Below are 22,581 nucleotides of genomic sequence, written 5' to 3' on the forward strand. Positions count from 1 at the left end.
GGTATTACTAAGTTCTAAGACAATCCAGAGAGATCTGGTGTGAGACAAAGGGCCCTGTTATCATGCCCTGCTGCTCTGCTTGTGTGACCCTAAGTGCGGCATTTCACCTGAGGACATGGTAGTTTTCACTTCTGCATTGGTCAGCTTTCAGTTGCTATGACAAAATAGCTGAGATAATCACCCTAAAAGGAAGAAAGATGGAATTTGGCTCATAGTTCTAGAAGTTTCCGTCAGTTCTCCCTATTGCTTTTGGGCCTGTGAGAAGGCAATACATCATCGCAGAAGAGGCTGCCCACCTCATGACATGCAAGAGGCAAAGAGAAGAAGGGAATGGAATACTATTATAATTAATACTATTATCCACCTCAAAGGTGCAGCCCCAATGACCTGACTTTCTCCTACTAGGCCCCACGGCTTCACAGTTCAGCCACCGCCGCTTGTGCCACAGACCAGCAAACAAGACTTGTAATAAATACGTGGGTGCTCGAGTGACGTTTATCCAAACTGTAACATTCTCTTCAAAATGAAGGAATAGAATTGTATTGATAGCTAAGGTTTTCTCTATCTTAACAATCTTAAGTAATGCAGACATGAAAGATCCAAAAAAGAATCAAAATGTGCTTAATTTCAAGGGGAAAAGTTTTAATGTGCAAACAGGATCAAATAGAAATTGTATCTAGTTCCTAAAGAGACCAGCTAAAATAAGTATTTCTGCTGTGTTTCTTTTTGTGGTACTCAACATTTTTTTTACAAATATATATTTGTAATTTCTATGTACAAGTTCAAATTTTTCATTTTTGAGGAAACTGTGTGCTGCTGTCTTTTTTTTTTTGCCCCCCCCCCAGTGCTGCTGTCTTATATTGGAGAACTCGAGGGTCAAGGAGAAGAGAAAGAAGCCCTTACACAGCATGTTCTAATGTCACGAACATCAGACAGCCACTTCCTTTTCGGTTGTTGATGCCCTTGAATGTGGCGGGCATCCCAGTGCTGGCGCTGTCCTGGGTTACACATGTGCAGCTTTAGCCCGTTGGCACAGCCTGCAGCTTGCCTCAGCAGCACACTCCTGCCTCCTGCCCGTGCCGTTACCCGTATCCCTGTTTCTGGGTCTTCTTGCTCTAAGCAGGCAGTCCTCTTGGACAGGATTCCATCAGAATGGCCTTGGGCAGGTTACCCTCCGAGATGTTTCTCTAACTCATAGGAAGCATACATTCTTTCCCATACTGGGGGGGGGGGCACCCCAGGTGAGGCATAAAAGAAGCAAACACTAGTCACTTTTCACTTAAGACCTAAAATATCCCATGTTGAGCCTCTCCAAGGATTCTCTGGACAAAGCTACCTTCCTAGTGCACCAATGTGGGCCAGTAAGTTGCTGCAACTCGGCAAGCCCTGGCCAGAGACCAATGCAAAGAGCGCTAGTCACCACTCCAGTTCCTGTGTAAGTTTTTCTGGAGGGTCCCCATACCCTTTGCTTGACATGGGGGAGAAGACAGGAAGAGGGGAAGGGAAATCAAATATGTTCTCTCCTGTGTCCCCTACACATGCAGAATAAGGCCTGGGCCAAGTGTGGAAGGAACGCTGACTGCTGCTCACCAAGCCCTGCAGCAGCACTGGCAGCTTCCTCCTACACTGGAGGCCACAGACTGCCGATTGGCCTTAGCTGGGAGTTCTGGAGCGTGTGTATGTGTGCATGCATGCGTGCATGCATGTTTCAGGCCATACCAAAGGCCCAGAGGAGTTTTATCTGAGTACCTTCCTTATAATATGGCCATGAAAGTGATGAGACTCCAGGCACCTGCATGCCACCCATGAAGTCACCCTAAAGCTAAAACTGTGGTTCTTACTTCACTGTTGTCTGTTTTCCTCATCTGTAAAACGGGAATAACATTTTATAACTAACATTTACAGAGGCACCAGACTTGCAAAATTAGCTGAGGTTAAGTGGATGCATGTATATTAAGATCTTTGACTAGTAGTTAGCCTCTAGTAAACGCTCAATAAAAGAAGCAGTCATCATTATTCCTAGTAATATACATTATCTCTTATCTGAATTGCTTGAGAAATGAAATGTTTTATTTATTCATGTATTTTATGAATACACCAGAATAAGGAATCTGATCTTCCTGATGTGGCATTATGAGACAAGGAGCCTCCAAAGATGCCACTGAGTTCCTTTCTGTTGGCCATCTCCTGCTGGGCATGCAGCCTACCCTGAAGAGTACTTTGTTTCCCCAGTGAGCCTCCCTTGGAGAAAAGCACATTTTCACTCACAAGTGGTTATCAATCGGAGACCGCTTCTGGGTTAGGGATGGGGCATGTGTCCACTTGTCTTTTCAGCTCTTGGACCCGTCTGGTGCAGACCTGTGCAGGCCTGTGCATGCTGTCTCAGTCTCTGTGAATTCATCTGCGCATCGGTCTGTTGATGCAGAGGGCCTTGTTCTCCTGCTGGCCTCCATCCCCTCTGCCTCTTCCACTCTTTCTGCCTCCCCTTCCACAGGGGGCCCTGAGCCCTGAGAGGAAATATTTGATGGAGATATCTCTTTTAGGGCTGCATATTGCCTGGCTGTAGGTCTCAGTATATGTTCCCACCTGCTACAGGAAAAAGCTTCTCTGCTGAGATGGCTGAGCAAGGCACTGATCTAAGAATATTACAGAATGTCATTGGGAGTCATTTTATTACTCCTCTTTTTTTAGAGCAGTGGTATTTGCTTTTACTCTAGGTCCCTGGGCTATTTAGTCTCAGGTTCTCAGTCACCCAAGCAGTGTCAGGTATGGGTTCCATCTCATGGAGTTAGTACTGGATAGAAGATTTCTAAAAACCCACAGAACAGATGAAAGCACCTCTAGTAGGTCTAGAGTGAGGCTCAAGAATGTCTCATAGGCACCAGATAAAAGTCTTCAAGCTAGTATACTGACATATAGTTCTTAGATGTTAGCAGATTCAAAGCCCTGACTACTGTGCCTAGCACTAAAACATTTTTATAGAAACTACACTGACAGACTATACTTGGATAGTAGGACCAGGTTAAAAATCAAGTCTCCAGGTTCAGAAATTGGGAAGAGTGAGTGTTTGTTGCTCTGTGAGTAAAAGTTGATACGCATTTATTAATTGTGTAAATAGAAAGCAATACTAATCACATTTGAAAGTGGTGGAAGTAGCATTAGCAATAGTCTTTGGTTACGAAAAGGTAAAACTTTTTTAGGTAAAGAATTAACAGTGTAAACAGTGTAAAGTGATAGTGCAATCAGCCTAAAAAGCCTTGAATTCAATTTGCTATTCTTTTAAATGGCCTTGAGCTCTTACTGTTGTTGTTATTATTATTCATCTAAGTTCTATAAACTTTAGTTATTAATACTTTGACATTAGGGATAACTAAGCATCTTTTTAAAGTTACACTTCGTGTGTGTGTGTGTGTGTGTGTGTGTGTGTACACATGCACACATGCCACAGTACATGTGTGAAGGTTAGAGAACAACTTCTAGGAGTCTGTTCTCTCCTTCCACCATGTGGGTTCTACGGAATGAATTCAAACCATCAGGCTTGATGGTAAGCACCTTGGCCCATTAAGCCATTTTGCTGGTCCACTAAATGGTGGTGATGGCTGCTGCTGCTGCTGCTGCTGCTGCTGTTGTTGTTGTTTTGGTTTTTGAGACAGAGTTTCTCATGTAGCTCCAACTGTCCTGGAATTCACTCTGTAAACCAGGCTGGTCTAAAACTCACATAGATCACCTGCCTCTGCCTCTGGAATGCTAGGATTAAAAGCGAATACCACCGCTCCCAGAACCACTAAATGTATTTTTTTAATCTTCTTTAAATTATATTTTGTTTTGGGGGTTAATGGGAATGTGCTCATGTGGATTTCAGAGGACAGCCTTCAAGAGTTGGTCCTCTCCTTCCACCATGTGAGTCCTGGGGGGATTGAGTTCATGTTGACATGCTTGGCTGAAGGTGTCTTTTTTTATATAATGAGCCATCTCTCAGGCCCACTATCTTTTTTAAATGTTACATATTGTTTTATTTTGCTAAGAATACAACATGGTATTCACTATCAATAAAAAATTAAGTCTATTAACTACAGACACAATGTTATAGGATTTGTTCATCTTGCAATTGTAATATATTTAAATATTCCTAAATGATGGTTTCTTTTTTGTTTTGGTTTTTTTGAAGTGGGTGACATTCACTTTGTTTGAGGTTTCCTTCTTAATATTTTATATATGAAGTCTTTCATTTCTTTTCATAAGTTAGTCTAGGAAGTTAATCACTACATTATTTCTGTAAGCTGGCCATCGTGGTACACACTTTTAATCCTAATACTCAGGAGGGAGAGGCAGACAGAACTCTCTGGGTTTGAAGACAAGTGTATATCTACAAGCAAGAGGCCAGCCTGGTCTACATGGTGAGTTCCAGGCCAGCCAGGGCTACATAATGAGACCCTGCCTAGACATATTTCTGTAAAAAAGAAAGTACATTTTTTTATTCCAGATTTTGTTGGCAATCACTAGAGATGTAAACTTTAAGAAGACAGAGATCATCCACATATATTCTCCCAAGGATTTGGCCAAACATCATACTACCAGTACCCTAAAATGTTTTAAGTAAAGTAGCATTTTACTTTTCTGCTTAAACTATTTATTCAGTCTTCAATTAAGTAGTACTTTCTTAATTAATGTTTTAGAGAAGTTAGGAAATAGACATCATCAGACTAGCCAAGGTCACTTTGAACTTTGTACTTTTCAAAGCACACTATTGACTGTGGGCCATTCCATTTGAAGTAGAACTAGCATTTTAATTGCACTAATAAACTGCAGAGTATTTTCTCTGACAAATTAAATTAATGTTTTTTAGCAAGTTGATGCTTGAATCTTTCATGTTTGTCGGGGGAAGGTATAACTTTATTTAGACCTTTTTCACATTCTGTATTTGCAAAATCAAACGAGACCAAGTTTCTGTCCTTGACTCCCTGCTGAGGGCTCCAGCACTGATTCTGATCATGAACATCCCTAGTAAGACAAGCAAAAACTCCTGTGAGAGCATTCCTTCCTAGAAGGAGTTGGGGTTGCCCTTTCCCAAGGTCTAGGTTTCTGTGAAAATTCTTTAGACTCTTCTTGGCCAGAAACGGTTCTTTCATTTTACTGCATACTCATGTTAGTGAATGTTGCTTCTGTCTGGAGGGAAACACTCAGATTGCTGCTATATTGACAAGTGTGAATTGCTAAGGATAGAATTTTGGTTCCTCTCTTCAAAAGTATTTACTTTACAAGATATACATGAAACATATTCTGACAAATTCCCTTGAATGATGACCAGTTCCAAAGAAGACCCACTGACATCATCTCCTTGACTTTTTAAGAGGAAAATATTGTTTGTTGAAACAGAAAGCTGTAAACTGTAGCAAAACGTGATGAGTATTGATTGGATTTTCTCCTTTGCTTTTTAGCTCTATGACAAAATTAACACAAAGTCTTCACCACAAATCAGGAATCCTCCAAGCGATGCAGTACAGAGAGCCAAAGAGGTAAGTGACATCTTTTTCTCAAAGTGTTCAGCATCGTCACATTGCTACCTTTACTGAAGATGTTTTGCTGCATGTTAAGAGGCACGCTCTTTAGGATCGCAGTTTGACTCATACTCAGATTGAGATTGCTAAATTTATCATTGAACATCCGTCTGGAGAAGAAAAAAGTCTCAGCAACAGTAGTTCCCAGATTCTCCTTCTGGTTTTGCTGTGTAAATGAACATATTAATATAGTCTTTTCTTTTTTTAATGTTATTTTACTGCACCTGGTAGAAATAGACATGCTTTAAAAATCTGAGTTGCTTTTTAAATGTGGTATTATGTGGAGGTTAATTGACTTTTGTATAACAATTAAATATACAGAATTCAAAGAAATCATTTTTATGCATCATCAATGCATAAAAGTATTTGCCACAAGCTTTTTCATACTTGTTTATTAAAGGAGCATGGCTTTGCAGAAAGCTTGGAAAACCAAATTCACCCAGAATCCCATCACCCTAACATAGTAGTTTCCGTTTTTTGTATCTTTTTCATTTGCATATAGAATTTGATGTATTACCAACCAAAATGTGTTGGTTTGGGCCTAATACTATGAAATAAATATTTTATGCCTCTAGTTGATCTTTATGGGCATAATACAATGACTGTGTAATTTTTTCTTATTACTAGAATGATATAGAAATTACCCCATTAGTAAATACCTTTTTTTTTACTGTTTGATCTTTTAAAGTTTTTATGCAAATAAACATTTCCTTTTAAAAATACTCCTTACAAAGTATGATTACTAAATGAAAGAGTATCGAAGACATAATCCATTTTTAGCAGATTTTGTTCTGGGTTTTGTTTTGTGGAGACAGGATCTCACCATATAGTCCATTGTTGGGATGACAGGTGTGTACCACCACAGCCAACTTCCTAGCAGATATGAAACATGACTTTTGATATATATACATATATATATATGTGTGTGTGTGTGTGTGTGTGTGTATGTATGTATATGTGTGTAGATATGTGGATATACATACATACATTATATATATAATGTATATATATATATATAATGTTTACATTCTCACTAAGAAATTAGACCATGGTGGTTGCCATGCTTGCTCACTTGGTGAGCAGAAATAGGGTAAGGAGAAATCTGTCTTAATTTGCCCAGCAATCATTCTCTCGTTCTTTGAAAGGAATTACATACACTTCAGGCAGGAATCATGAGTCACTGCCCAATCTTATCAATACCCAAATAGACAGAAGTAGAGACAGTCTGGGGACAATCCTTTGTCCTAATTATACACTTGAAGAATTTCCCCTAGCTTAGGAGATCACACCTCTGTACTTAAGATCATAGGCCGTGAAAGTAGCAAGGGAAACAAGGTTTGTGCTTTCCCCCTTGGTATTTCCTGGAAGAGAAGCAGAAAATACACCAAGGAGAACTACTTGAGTTTCATTAAGCAGCAGGAATTAGCTGCATAACAGGGTATTTGAATAAGAAACACCAGTAGGGGTGTGAGTGGTAGGGGGCTGAAATCTGAGACTCAGGCCAAGTGAACCCCTTCCTGAAGTTCTTGCAGGTTGAGGCAGGAGAGTCCTGTGGTGAAGGGCTACGTACCCCTTACACCAGTGGTGCTGAGGCAGCCTAGATGGGCTCCATGATTAGGATTCGGTTGAGCGCAATGCGGAGGTCTCTGGAGCAGCCATCAGCAGATAGAGCAGTAACAGAGGCCTGCTCAGAAAACCGAGGCGGCACTGCTGTGGGCTGCTAGCCCTGGACTAAGGTGAACAGATGAACTCCGTTCCTGGGTGAAAGGGAGGGAGACCCTTTTAACAGCAGTTCACCTGCAAGCAGCATTTTCACCAATGCAAGCAAACTGTTCGTGCCTGATTGGTGAGGAAGGATTGAGTTCAGAAGACACACGACTGAGGGGGGTTGAACTTCCCAATCTGCTCTTGGGGTCGCTGGAGTTTGTCCAAGGGGCCATTGGCAGAAGCACTGTCTTCTCTGTGGTGGAAGATAAGCATGGAGAACAGCATTCCTCCCACCAGGCTGCAAGGAAATGAAGTGTAGTCTTCATTAATGATCCTACTTCATGAGCATTCTCTTATACACTGTTCCCGTTGAGCGTCTGGTCATCTTTTCAAGGCTGTTATCAACTTTCAGTAGGAATTGATTTGGGGGGTGAATTTGAATTTTCTCCTTAAGGTACTTAAGTTTCTTAAACCTGTAATAAATATATGTTGCAAACTTCCCATTTTGCTTTTTAGTTTTTCGTTACCTTTAGGTCATAGCTGGGTATTAAAGGCAAACTATTATTGCATTTGTTCCATTTTACTTCTATCAATATTATTCTCATATTTTAATAACCTTTGAACTCAACAAATGTTTTTAAAGTAATTGTCTTTCCCACCACAAAAACCCACTCATAGATTTTAATTTAAAAGAGTTCCATGCTTTGTAAATCTCATATCATTTTTCACTAGTATGTATCTTGTTTTTCTAGGTATTGGAAGAAATTTCATGTTACCCTGAGAATAATGATGCAAAGGAACTAAAACGCATTTTAACACAACCTCATTTCATGGTAAGTAATACATCACTAGACCTAAACCATACTTTCACAAGAAGTTTTTTTTTTTTTTTCTTTTTTTTTTTTTTCGAGACAGGGTTTCTCTGTGTAGCTTTGCGCTTTCCTGGAGCTCACTTGGCAGCCCAGGCTGGCCTCGAACTCACAGAGATCCGCCTGCCTCTGCTCCCAAGTGCTGGGATTAAAAGGCGTGCGCCACCACGCCCGGCTCACAAGAAGTTTTTAATAACCTTCATAAAATACTTTATCCTTATACAGTCATATCACCTACTGTGGAGATAAATTCTGAGGAATATGTCATTAGACAATTTTGTCATTGTAAGCATATCACAGAGTGCCCTTAAAGAGCCCAGGTGATATGGGCTACCAGTGTACACCAGGCTACACAGTCCATTTGTATGGCATAGTCCTAGGAGGTGCTTAGAATCATAGTGAGCAGAATAATGTGAAATTTAACAAGCACACAAGAGAAATGATGAAATCAAGAGACACAGTAAACACAGGCACGTGACACTAGTATTAGGATAACACGACATGAATTTTTACAGTAAATGTGTTGTTTCTTTGTTTTCATTTTGTTTTTGGTTTTGGTCTTGACTTATGTTTGACCTAGGATCGCACTAAGCAACCCAGACTAGCCTCAAATTCAGAATCCTCATGCCTTGGCCTCCTAAATGCAAAGATTATAAGTGCTACCGTAATTAAACTTTTTTCTAACTAGAAGGAACACACTGTAAAATAATGATAAAAAGTATAACACAGTAAATAAGCCAATAACATCATGGCTCTCTAGTCTGATGTTCCATGGATAACTGTATATATTATGCTTTCATGTGACTGACTAGGCAGTCATTTGGTTTACGCCAGCATCACTACCACAACCATGTAAGTAGGCATTATGCCATGAAGTCACTAGGCACTAGGAATTTTTCAGCTTCAATATAATCTTGTATATGTAGTATATCATTGACTGAAATATCATTTTGTGGTTCCTGACCATAGTAGCAGACTAAGATTATAATCCCAGATAGTAACCAATATTTTGATTTTATTGTTTTGGTTGACCTTGTGTCATAGTTGTAAAGGTGATTCTTCAAGATCTATGTATACCCCAAATGAGGATCTGCTTCTGTATAGTTCTTGCCTTACTCACTATGCTATCTAAACCACAGACAGCTATAATTGAGGGCAATTTTTAATGAAAAACTGGCTTTGGGTTTTGCATTATATTTATTTAGGGTGGCGCATGCATGCATGGAGGTCAGAGAACAAGTTGAAGGGGTCTTCCTTCCACCACATGGTTCCAGGAATTAAACTCAAGGTGTCTTTGTTTTAGACAGTGCAGAACTCCTACCCGTCTTCCATTGGTTTCTATGAAAAATAGGAGTAGCACGTGCATTAGCCAGTTATTAGAAATTTGAAATAGCTAAGAAACTTTTTTTGTTGAGAAAAGTTTATAGCTATCTACTTATCTGCAATTGAAAAGTTGAATTACAGGGGTTGGCAAAATGGTTCTGTGGTTGAGAGTGCTTGCTGCTCTTCCAAAGGCCCCAAGTTCAGTTCTCACACCCACTTTAGAAGACTCGTAACTGTTGTAACTCCAGCTTCAGGAGATCTGACATCTTCTGACCTCCAAGGTCATCTGCACAAAGGTGTATACACATAGGCACATAAAAAAACAGCACAATTACAGATGGTAATTCATGCTGAATATAACATTTTAAACAGTCACAGCTGTAGATATGGAATATATATACAAAGAATAGAAAATCCAGCCAACTGCCCTCTGGGTGAAAATAATGACTTTAAAACCTTTTTTTTACTACAACTATTTATTTTAAATGCTAATTTATTTATTATACAATATAACATGTATCATATCATACCTGTGAGTTTTTATATACATGCTATTTCACATGTCCTTCAAAGTAACCATCTTGAAAGAAGCAATTTCCTGTATCCCCTCCCTAATTTTTCTAAGCTTTAATGGCTAAATTCAAACACGTCTCTGAGAGTGTTTAACTCCATCCCATTGTAGAGAATTAGAAATACAGTTCTGTGTCTGGGCGAGCTTACTTTTTTTACAGCTGAAATGTGTCATTGTAGAACTCAGTTTGAATCCCACCTTTGCTCTCAAAGTCATTCCTAGTTACTCTGAATCTGTGTTAACCTCTCTTCTCTCTTCCCCTTTCTGTTCCTGTGTGTGGCATTCTAATACACACTGACCTGCTGACGCAGGCCCTGTCCCTGGAGAATGGGCCTGGGCAGTTCTCCTATGTCTGTCCAAATCTCAGCTTAGCTTTGTGAGCTTGTGATCTCATTTAATCATTGTTGTCCTCTATATACCAAAGCAGGAAAAAAGAAAGATTCCGTGCCCTGTTAGTGTCCTCACATTTGAACAATCACAACTGGAGTTAATTATTATCTTGTTCACTGATACTGCATATATGGGGGCCATGTTTCCCCAGATTACAATTCATTCCTCTTCAGACATCATGTCTTCTATAGGTTAAGTGTGATTAAAGCTCTAAATTCAGGCAGACGTGAGGTTAAACTCCATCCTTGCTGCTGTGAACTAGGTCTGTGATCTCGAGCTCAACCTGTTGTAGTTGGAGTAAGAACTAAATGGATGCCTACTGTACTTAGCCTGCTTTCTGCCCGATGTATGCTTAATGCCTCGTCAGTGTTAGCTAATAAGGATGGTTGGTCATGTCACAGTGCCTGTCATCTGCCTGTGTACAGAGTCCACATTGTAAGCTCTCGTAAAACACTGAGCACAATAGTAACTGGCCCGTTTGCAAGTAGGTTCCCCTCACCACTCGCTGCTCTGTGCAGCTTATCCCCCACATTTGTAAACAAATCTGAGCTCACTTCATAGAATTATATAAGACCATTTCAGACAATAAATCTTTTGGATTTGAAGGAGACTAAAGAAATAAATTAGCATAGACCCAATTATGACCTTTTTACAGGATAAGGGTTTTTTCCTCACAGCTTACCTACCCTCTAGGCCTTGATTTATTTTGCATTTCTAAACTTAGAGAGAATGTGGTGTGTGTGTGTGTGTGTGTGTGTGTGTGTGTGTGTGTGCGCTTTAAAGACATCTTTATTCGTTTATCAAATATCTCAGCACTTCCTGTGCTCCAGGTGTGCTGTGCTAGCCATTAGGAATCTAGTCGTTAATGGGAAGAACAGTTCCAGCCCTCCTGGAATTTCCCCTTCCCGTGAGGCTGCAGGATGGGGGTGGGTAGATGATTAGAAACAGACTGAACACATGAAACAACACGGCCATTTCAGACTGCGATAATAACCAGGAAGCAGAGATTTAGTGCAGTGGCAGTAGTAAAGGGGGGGGGCTATTTTATATCCTCAGGGGAAGCCCCGCTGAAGAGTTAGCTAAACTGAGCCTTGGTACAGGAAGAGCTGGCCCCCTGAACATTCAAACAGGAAGAAGCAGAAGGAAGTTGTGTGGGTTCAAGGAGACAATAAGTCCATTAAAGATGGGGTTTAGTAAAAGGGAAGAAAGTGCTACAGAAATGCTTACAGAGCTTGCCAGAGGCTAGACCAAGTAAAGCTCTCCAGACTATAGTAAAGCGTCTAGGGCTTTCTCCTGGTTAAAATACTGATTGCACTGAGTGCTTGCAAGCAAGAAAATCCGATCCAATCCATGCTTTCACGGTTGTTCCTTGGCATAGTGGCACATTCCTGTCATCCCAGCACTTGATAGGCTGAAGTAGGAGAAATGCCACAAGTCTGAGTCCACCCTGAGGTATATAGTGAGTTTCAGGCCAGCCAGGGCTACGGAGTAAGATCCTGTCTCAAAGGAAGGGGTGGAAAATTCTGGAGCTCACACGTTGTAAATGGACGGGAGGAGAGAGGCCAATTAGAAGGCATTGAAAGAAGTGATGGAGCTTAGAGAAAGATGAGGACAGTGGTAGATGGGCAGTTGAGATTTCGTGTTGGAGATGGTAGGGAACAACAGGACTTGCTCATAATTGGGATGTAAAGTTGTGAGACTGTTCTCATTAGTAGAAATTGCCCTGTGAAGTAGACACTTGTTTAATTACCCAACTAGAAAATGGCCTCCCTAAGGTTCAAGCAGATCTTGCTGGCTCCAAAGCCCAGACTCTTAAAAAGTAGACTATTTGTAATACTAATGAATTTCCCTGTAAGCTTACATTATGCTTATTGGTAATTCTTGAATAAGCACACACATGGATAATATCCTTTGTAAGAAATAAAATTTTAAAATATATATTAAATAAACTTTTAGGTACTGAAGTTTTTTGTCTTATACAAATATTTTACCAAAGTTCCAGTGTTGTTCTTTGCATATTTGATATTTTATACTTAATTTGCTCAATTATCTGGACTTTTCTTTGCTTTCTAATCACTGTAACCAGAGCATTTAACTTTTAGTTACCAAGTACTTAAAACACAGACACTTTGAAAATATCTGCAATCACTTAGAGGAGAGAAAAAAAAGGCAGCCCGTGAGATGGCCTAGCAGGTAAAGTCTGACCACCTGGGTTCAATTCCTGGACCCCACGTGGTGAAAGGAGAGATGCAAACCCCTGCAAGCTGTCCTCTGACCTCCACACATGTGCCATGGCAAGCATATTCATGGGTGTAAACACATGTGCACACACAGAAAATTAATAAACGAATGTAAGATAAATTTAAGCTCCATATGGCAGCCCAAACCTGCTGTCCAGCACTCAGGATGCCAAGGCAGGAGGGATGCAAATTCTAGGCCAGCCTGTTTATATAGCAAGACTGTGTCTAGAAACATCCAAACAAACTACAGCTATTTCAGCCTAGTACTGATTGCTCAATCATACCCTATAAGACACTCACAGGAAATAGTAAAACTTCAATTTCCTTATGTTGATCTTCTATATGCTTTTTAACCTTATGTTAAGCATTCTGTGCATGTTTCCCTTTTCTGTTTGCATATGAATTAGAGCTAGCAGTCATTAACAGCAGCAAATTCTGGTTAATATCAAGGGTGACCTTTTTTGACAACATAATTTAAACTTTTTTAAAAATTCAGTGTGATACTGCTTTATGATTGAGGGCTTATTTTTCCTTATAAATAATACATTAAATGCAAGCGCCTGTTTATATAACTTTAAAGGATGAATAGAAATAATCTACAAAAAGCAGCATAAACATTTTATCCAATTCATGGGACTTTGAGGCTGATCTCATCCCCATAAAGCTTGCCTGTATGTACCAGTCAAAGTATCCTGAGTCATAAAAGATATCTCTCTATTTGATATGATGAGCCTGATCTTAAGAGATGAATTTCTCTAGTTAGCCCATTCCTGATTTGGCCTTTCTACTCTAAATCTTAGCTTCTTTGGTGGCTACAATTAAAGCACAGAAAGAAGGATTTGCCCACGTGGTCCAACCTCCGCACTTGGTAGCTCAGGTTCCCAGGCCCCTGAGGAGCTCTACTTTAAAGCTGTGCATTGTCAGTGGCCTTCAGTGACCCTCACCAGTGGAGAACAGCGGCCTGGGCTTTATTCCACTAGAAACAGAATAAATGGATTACTCTGAGCACCTACTGATGACAAGCCAGCACCATCTCCTTACTGCTTTGAACACAGCATTACCTTATTTTTGCCTTGTATGCAGGACTTGTAAATAGCTCTTTTAGGAAGTAAATAGCCTTTTAGGAAGTGATTTCAGATGCTGAAATACTACTGAATTGCATTTTCATTATCTTCACATATCTCATTACCACACATATTACAGATGAAAATGAAAGTAAATTTAGAGTTAGCATACACACTAATATATATAATATATATATATATATATATATTTAGTATATCTGTATAAAATTTCAAACAGACCAACAATAGTCAGTTGTAAATTCTCTTTGAGCTAAAATTTCTCATGCTTATTAAAAAGGGTTTATGATGGGACAAAGCAGGAAGATATCCTTTTTTAGAGAAACAAAAGAGATTTATTATCAAAGTTTGCCAAGATGACATACAGATGTCAGGATAAAGAAATCCTTTTTCTTTGTTAGTGAGTTTTGCAAAATGAATAAGTAATCATTTTTAACTCAGGGGTAGGGGTGTAGCTCAGTTGGTAGAGTACTTGTCTAGAATTCACAAAGCCCAGCACCACATGAACCGAGTATGGTGATGTACCCCTATAATTCTGGAACTTGAGAGATAGAAACAGAAGGTCAAGGTCATCCTTTCCTACATAGTGAATTCAAGGCCGACCTGGAATACATGAGACCCTCTCTCCAAAATAATAAAAGATAATAACTGTCCGATTTATCCAAGAGCTCCAAAAAAGATAATGAATAAAACATTTCCATTTTGAGACGTGACTCATCAAGCAAAGGCACTTTTCCCCCAACCTAAGAACTTGAGTTCAGTCCCTAGGACTCACATGGTAGAAGTAGAGAACCACTCCACAGGTTGTCCTCCGACCTCCACACGAACACCATAGCACATGTGTGTAATCACACATGTGTGTACATACATATACCAATAGATAAATAAATGTAAAAAAATTAAACTTTCAATTTTGAGTTCTATATGTCCGGTATTTTAGAAAATTGGTGTCTTAAGTGCATCTATATAATTTAATTGTATTTCCTAAGTTATGTTCTAAATTATCTTCATCCCTTGTAGACACCATTTATGTCACTGTATAATTGTCCATTCAGTTGTAAGAACCTGAAGCTTATGGGTCCTCCTCGATCCTTGCTTCTCCCTCATTTCCATTACCAACCTACTATTAAGCAATACTAATTTTATCCTTTCATTGATATCACAGAAGCTATTTATTCAGTACAGTCATCATTACAATTTATTTCAGTTTAAAGCCCCAGTGCAGATTTTCTGGTTCTTTTAATAAACATTCTTTCTGCTAAATTATTTAAAATTTAAAATAATAAAAGTATTTCAGCTTTTATTTGGACATGTGAGTTGGATACAGTTTTATAGCCTAACACTAGATGACACTTCTAACCCTGGTAATTGATAGGCCCCTCCATTCCTTGGTTTGCTCCCTTACTTGCTCATTCTATTTTGAAAAAGAGATCCATTTATCATGATAATTTGCCACAAAGGAATTGAGGTAGTTTAGAGGTATAGTTTGTTTTGAGTCACTTTAGATGAAAAATACTTTTGAGAAGAAGTATAATTACATACATTTATGTAGCAGAATCCTGCTCAAATGGTACTGTAAGTAATATTTTTCTCCTTTCATGAAAACGCCAGGCCTTACTTCAGACTCACGACGTAGTGGCACATGAAGTTTACAGTGATGAAGCATTAAGGGTCACACCTCCTCCGACCTCTCCCTATTTAAATGGTGATTCTCCAGAAAGCGCTAACGGAGACATGGACATGGAGAATGTGACCAGAGTTCGGCTGGTCCAGTTCCAAAAGAACACAGATGAACCAATGGTAAGTAGGAAAAACTGGAGTTACAGTCAGCCAACTTCACCCTGTACAGAGGAGGACGACAAGAAGGGTGGACATGGATGGTTCTAAAGAAATCAGTTTCCAGATCATCAGTTCCCCTGCCCTTTTCTCCAAGAGTTATCTGCCTGACACCAGATCTTAGACGTGCTGGCCATCACACCTCTCCTGTAACAATTACTTCTCAACTTTCCAAGAAGAGGTACATTACTCAAGAATTTTAAAAAAAAAAAATCTCTCATATAGCAAAGAAAGAAGCAATTGTGAAGTATTAGCATTGTAAAAATTAGTTAATTAAAAATTCCAGTACTTTCCATATCTTTTGCTTTCACCAAAATTTGAAGAAAAATAATTCAGAAAACATTCAGAGACCTGAATAATGTTGCTAAAATAAGCTTCCTCCCATTCACATCAACCTGTTTATTCATTTTCCCATGCAGTTGGAAGAGAACTGGTAGTGTACCTCCGATCATTCTCAGGAGCATCATAGGTTGAGATGATCAGGAAAGGCTCTGGGGTGGTCACTGAGCAGATGAAAAGGATGGAGCCCTAGGGTGGCGCAGTTCAGGCAAACCAAAGAGCATGTACTCTAGTAGTGAGAAAGCTCTTTCATGGTTTCCAGATGGAAACCAGGCACTGCAGCTGGCCAGCAGACAGCGTGGCCCATAGCAAGGGTGGGCCATTCACTACTGAAAGACATGCTAGGTCTTTAACCAAAAAACAGCAGAAAGCTACTGAAGGTTTTAAGCTGGGAGCTGGATTTGTTTCTCATTTTAGAACTAGCAATCTGGAGACTGTAGTATAGAGTCTAGAAAGACTAGTTAACAAAGCAGACACTGCCATGGTGCAGGGGGGAGATAATGATACTCAGAACTAGTGGGATGTACATCCAGAGAGAAAACATGAAAAAGCCAGGCATCGTGACCTATGCCTGTAATCCCAGCACTGGGGAGATGAGAGAACCAACTTAATAGCAAGTTCAAAGCCAGCTTGGGCTACTTGAGATTCTGTCTCAAAAAAGATATGAGTGAATGAAAGTAAATCAGCAAGGCAAGTAGTGGGTTGCAATGAAAGAAGCAAGCATCAAGGATGACCCTGCAACCTCGGGCTTATATGATTGAATGCATAAGGAGACAACGACATTGTGAAGAGGGGCACTGGGCAACCTTCAAGTTTAGAGATGGGAGCATATTTCTAGGGATGAAGACATTCAAATATGTGCATTTATCTTTTCTTCGGAGCTTAGAAAAGGCAAAATACCTGCTTAAGGAGGGAGAGCAGATCTGTGATCACAATTTCCAGAGAGCCCTCAGTTCTCTGTTCATACTCTTGTTCATTGTTCTAACATTATCTGGCAGCACACAGGGGCCATGCAAATCAGGTACCTGCTCTGCTGCTCTCGGGGCTTAGCAACCCTTGCTCTTAAGAGCATGGCTGGCAACAGGTTTTGAAGCCTTGCACATATTATGTTACATCCATGGACCTCATGGACCTCCGGTTGTTCACTTCTAGAAGCACACTGACTAAATGATCCTGAGGCCCCTCCAAACCGTGAAAGTCAAAAATTTCATCCATTCATTTTATGCTTTGATTTCCCCAATGAGCAAATGTTGAAAGTCCGTGGGGTGTATTCACTGCATTAGATAAGCCATGATATAGGGGCAGATAAGATATGGTCCAGTCCTGGAGCTCACTTTCCACAAGGTGGTCCACGTTAAGGAGGTAAATTTGCAGGTGAGCACAGTTTGGTAAGCCCAGTTACAACAAAACTAGAGAGAAGAAAAGCTGTCTGGAAAGGCGGAAGGGGTAAATGTCCAACCAAGCAAAGCAGACAGAAAGGTGTAAGGGACCATAAGGAGATCCCAAAATACCTTGTGATCATATAATCTGAAGCAAGATAATGGTAGTTGTTTGTCTTTTTTATGTGGGCTGACTACACAAATTGAGGGAAAGAATACACATCTATCTCTGAGTTAGTTTTTTTTCAGAAAGCAAAAATGACCTTCAATCACTCCTTAAAGTCTCCTTTAAAAGGCTGTTCTCACTTGTGATCTTGGTGATGGCATGTATTTTCACTGGCTGCCATGAAAACAGGAATTATTTCATGTAAAACATATATTAACAATAATAGACTATAACTCTATTGCAGTTACTATGGCTGTTTGCCTGTTCTTTTGCCTTCTTTGTAGCTCTGAATTACTCTGAAGAGTGTGTCTACATGCCCTCTTCTGCCTGGTGACCCTCTATAATGCATGCATTCCCTAAGGGTGATACACTTCCTTTAGACCCTGTATTTTTCCAGTTTGTAACACTCTACTCATAATTGTTTCCCTATTGATTAGGACTCCAGTAGTTAGAAATGACAAATACCATACTTGAACTAGCTTACACAAGAGGGGAAAAGCTTGTTTGTATAAGCAATGAAAGACCAAGAATGTTTGACACCCCCAATTCCTCAAGTTTGATAAGTTCATACCCATCCCAAGCTGAGCCAACACGTGCCCTGGAGTTTGTGATTTTGAGAACAATATGAGTCAATTCTTCTCTGCAGAGAAATTGGACAGAATAAAAAATGTTGACTATAATTGGTTTGAAGTAATTTTCCCTAGCAATGAAGATGCTGTCTTCCTCCTTTACTACTGTGCCTAAAAGCGTCTACAACATAGTAGCTTCCCATTCATTCATGTTAGTTGAGTTAATATAGAAACCTATTAGCTTTAAGGGTGAGATCTCTGTTGTGCCATCATTTCCCTTATGAAACTTGGTTTGACGTATGTATTCATTCATGGCATTTTCCAGAATACTACTCTAAGTAACCATACATACTGACTGTACAAATTGGAAATGAAACCTGAACATTACAATTGAATGTTAGGACCACAATCATTTTGATAAGCTGTTCTTTTCACAGTACTTGCCTAATCCTTCTGAGAGCTTCAAAATAGGAACCATGCAAAAATATATTTTGTGGCGTGGTTCAAATTAAACTTAGAATATAAATTCTGAGATAACTCCATGAAGCTTTATGACAGAATTTTATTCTTCAAAGAGGCAAAATTGAATGCCTACTACTAACCACTTCAAATTCAAGACCACCATCCTATAAAGTGACCTTGTTCAAATATATATAATTCTGGGCTCCATTCCTGTCCCCAGGAATATAAATCTAAAGAGTGTGCTTAAGAGTCAGCATTATTTAACAGCTCCCTGTGTGATTCTTAGGATCGAGCAAGTCTACTGCAAAAACATGTTTATGGAAGTTTGTCTTTTAATAGGGAATGTTTGCAAAGTCAAATGGAAAATGGCTGTGACTACAACTAGGAAACTTAGGCTTCTGGCCTCTAATCTGAAACAGATGAGATTGTGACAGATGTTCAGTTACAAGTGAGAATGGTTTTGGAGACGTTGGACATCACGCAACGAGGAATAGAGTTCTCGGAGAGAGAGGATGCAAAGACACTAACACCTGTAATTGTCCCACCTTGCTACCTTTAGAGAGTTTCCAGGCCAGCGCGTGCGGAGGGAGTTCTGAAGCAGAGCAAGCAGAGTCCCTAGATTGAGGGAGCAGAGCTAAGAATCTGGGAGGACCAACAAAAGTGTCTTTCAAAAATGGGCCAAATGTAAATATCTATAGACCACCAAAGCTAAAAGACTGTCACTTTTTTTCCTTCTCTCTTCAATCTCTTCCAATGATACTTTGCAGTGGGATGTATAAGAATGTAAAATGGATTACAAGGGTAACACAAGGTCAAGTAGAAAGAAATGGCTGTGCACTATTAGAAAGTCCTCATAAATGAAGTCAAAGACAAATTGGTAGGTTAAATACATATGCTATAATAAAGCCAACTACAGCCGCGAAAGCAGCAACACGAAGGGTTACAGATACCTGGGACTGGGGGAGACCAAAGAGGGGGCTCAGTGGGTGAGAGAGCTTGTTGAGTCGGCGGTGTCCCCATCACCCGTGTTAAATCAGATGTGCTTGTAACTGTAGCCCTGGAGATGAAGGGCGGGGAGCATCACTAGGACTTGCTGGCTGTCAGCAAAGCCAAAAAATACCACAAGATACAGCAGACTGAGAATAAATCCACAATAACACAGAAAAAAGAAGTTCAAAGAACACAGAAGAAGTGGAACACAAGAAGATATATTTATGCCAAACTATGTTACAATCATGCTAAATCTTAATAGTCTAAATTCTCCAGTTAAAAAGCAGAGGTTGGCAAGCCTTTAATCCCAGCACTTGGGAGGCAGAGGCAGGTAGATCTCTGTGAGTTTGAGGCCAGCCTGGGCTACAGAGTGAGTTCCAGGAAAGGCGCAAAGCTACACAGAGAAACCCTGCCTGGAAACCCCACAAGAAAAAAGCTAAGGTTGTCTGTCAGTTTGATTTTAAAAAAAAGTATTCATCGCATGCTACCTACAAAAAAAAATGTACTTAATACAAAAAGAAAAGTAGTTTCAAAAATAAGGATAGAAAAGCTATATCAGTATAACATTATTCAAATGAAGGCTGAAGTGGCTATATTAATATCAAAGTTTATTCTCAACCATAATGAAAGTAAGTTGGAAACTAATATAACAGATAGAAGCCGGGTATAGTATTACACCTATAATCCCAGTGCTCAAGAGGCAGAGCCAGGGAGATTGTGCATTTGAGGCCAGCCTGGGCTACACAGCAAGAACATCTCAAAAATAAATAAAAGTGAAAAGAAAAATTTTAAAAAAGAAAGAAAATATCTCAAATACTTGACAACTAAGTAACACAATTTGAAGTAACCCAAGAAGAAATCAGAAGGTAAATAGCATTTTCAGTTAATGAAAAATTAATTGCACTGTATCAAATTTTGTATGATGTGACTGGAATAGTACTTAATAAGGAGAAATATATATTAACAAAAATGTCTCAATTCAGTAACCTTGTCTCACATCTCCACCTTTAAAAAAAAGACCAATGAAACTAAATTAAAGCCAAGATAAGTAGAATATGTAATAAAAATCAGTAGAAACAAATGAGAATGGCAATATGTTGCAGTGGTAAAGTGTTGGCATAGTATCTATGAGGCCCTGAATTCAAGTCTCAGTACTGAAAACAAGGTAGCCGTCAGTGGACTAGGAAACAAACTCAACAGCATGAACCAAACAGAAGGTCAGCTTGGTCATGAAAACAATGAGTCTATTGCAGTCATGTCTCCTGAGGAGATGTAAACAGACGTCTCTTCACCCCAGACAGGCCTCACATAATTCCAAATGGACTTTTCCCAAACCAATGAAAAGGAAGTTCTTCCCAACTCATTCTATAAAGCCTGTGCTACCCTATAAAGCCAGATAATAACATTACAAGAAAGGTGAGGATTCGAATCTCTCATGAATATAGATGCAAAACTTCTAAACATAATCTTAGCAAAGCAAATTAACAAAATATGAAAACATTAATAAATGCTCATTTCAACAGCGTATATACTAAAATATTAACACAGAAAAAGTTATCCTGGTGTCTGTAGAAAGTTGATGGGCAAATACATGAAATGTCCCAAATCTTTTAAAAAAAATCATTATGAGTAAATGGAGATTAAGCCAGGAATTGCTTTATTATAACTGCCAAAACTGAAAGCAGGGCAGTGGAGGGATGGATGAACATGTTCTTGTGTCTAAACAATGCAAGACTGTTCAACAAGGACCAAAAATAAGTTATTGATACTATAACAAAATGGTAGACTCTCAAAAGAATTATGATAAGTTAAAAAAAAAGCAGCCAAAATGAATGTTGCTCCGTTTCTAGATGATACAAATTTACCTATAGTCAGGAAAGGCCCATCAGTGATTGTTTGGGCATGAGTAGAGAGCATAGAGCAATGGGAGTGGATGACCAACAAATAAGAGGAAATCTTTGGGGATAAGACACAGTTACCATCTGATTGTCGTGAAAGATCCACACATACTTGCATGTGTTAAACTAAGCAAATTTTATACTTTGAAATATTTTATGTGGGTTATAAAATAAAACTATTATTTTATGGAAGAAATATAAGGGATATACTAATAGAAAGTATATAAACTAAAGCAGGAGTAAAAACCTTTTTTTAATAGTTGGCAACATAAAAAAAAAACAAAGGGATGTGAAAAATAATCATAATTAAAAGATTAAAAAGCACTGCATAAAAAGCATGCATGGTATTATAGTAGTCAAAACACCAGCAAGTAGCATTTCTATCATAGAACAATTCTGTGAGTAAAGTAATAGAAGATCTTCATCTTCTATATATTTTCTAATGATTTTATAACTCTTCCAAGTAAAATTACCTACAGTAAAATCACAAATATAAAATAGTGCTTTCATTTAATTGTATCCTTACCAACTTTTTTTCTTTCTTTCTCTCTTTCTTTCTCTTTTTCTTTCTTTCTTTTTTTTTTAAACAGGGAATCACTTTGAAAATGAATGAGCTAAATCATTGTATTGTTGCGAGAATCATGCACGGGGGTATGATTCACAGACAAGGTGAGTTCCATCTGTAATTCTTTCTTTGCTTTTCTTAATTCTTCAGATTCTACTGATAGAAATGGAGGGGAGTTCTGTTTTGTTTTTATAATTCACAGAAAAGAGCTGTTTGTCTTTTGAGTTTCAGTCATTGTAGACCACATTTCTGAGTTCCATCCCCACCACCGGAAATAAAGTACAATAAAAACTCCAAGTATTGTTTTATTTGTATCCTACCAATTTTGATATGCAACCATTTGTTATAATTCATTTGTCAGTGTTCTTACATTCCTATTATACTTTTCATTGGCCCATAAGTGATTCAGAAGTATTTTTTATTTATCATATTTGAAGAGATTTTCTAGACATCTTTCTGTAATTTACTGCTAATTTAATTGTGTTGTGGTCAGAGAGTGTAGTCTGTATCACACCATTTCTTGGGGTTTTTTAAGACTTTCCTAATGGCATAGCACTTTAATCGTTTTTGTGAATCTGTATTTATGAAGAACCTTTATTTTTTAACCGCTGCATACAGAGTTCCCTATATAATGATT

General features: G+C 39.0%; 1 protein-coding gene across 12 annotated transcripts in view; it reads left to right on the forward strand.

The window, feature by feature from the left end:
* Window positions 1-22,581, forward strand: part of Cask (calcium/calmodulin dependent serine protein kinase) — a 341,951-nt gene that overhangs the window by 279,589 nt on the left and 39,781 nt on the right. For all 12 annotated transcript variants that reach the window (XM_028875901.2, XM_028875900.2, XM_028875905.2 and 9 more), the window contains 4 exons: window positions 5,439-5,516; window positions 8,018-8,098; window positions 15,352-15,540; window positions 21,970-22,048. In XM_028875901.2, the coding sequence (XP_028731734.1) occupies window positions 5,439-5,516; window positions 8,018-8,098; window positions 15,352-15,540; window positions 21,970-22,048 (427 nt within the window). The remainder of the gene's footprint in view (window positions 1-5,438; window positions 5,517-8,017; window positions 8,099-15,351; window positions 15,541-21,969; window positions 22,049-22,581) is intronic.

This window comes from Peromyscus leucopus, chromosome X (genome assembly GCF_004664715.2).
Source record: "Peromyscus leucopus breed LL Stock chromosome X, UCI_PerLeu_2.1, whole genome shotgun sequence".
In the NCBI taxonomy this organism is placed as follows: domain Eukaryota; kingdom Metazoa; phylum Chordata; class Mammalia; order Rodentia; family Cricetidae; genus Peromyscus; species Peromyscus leucopus.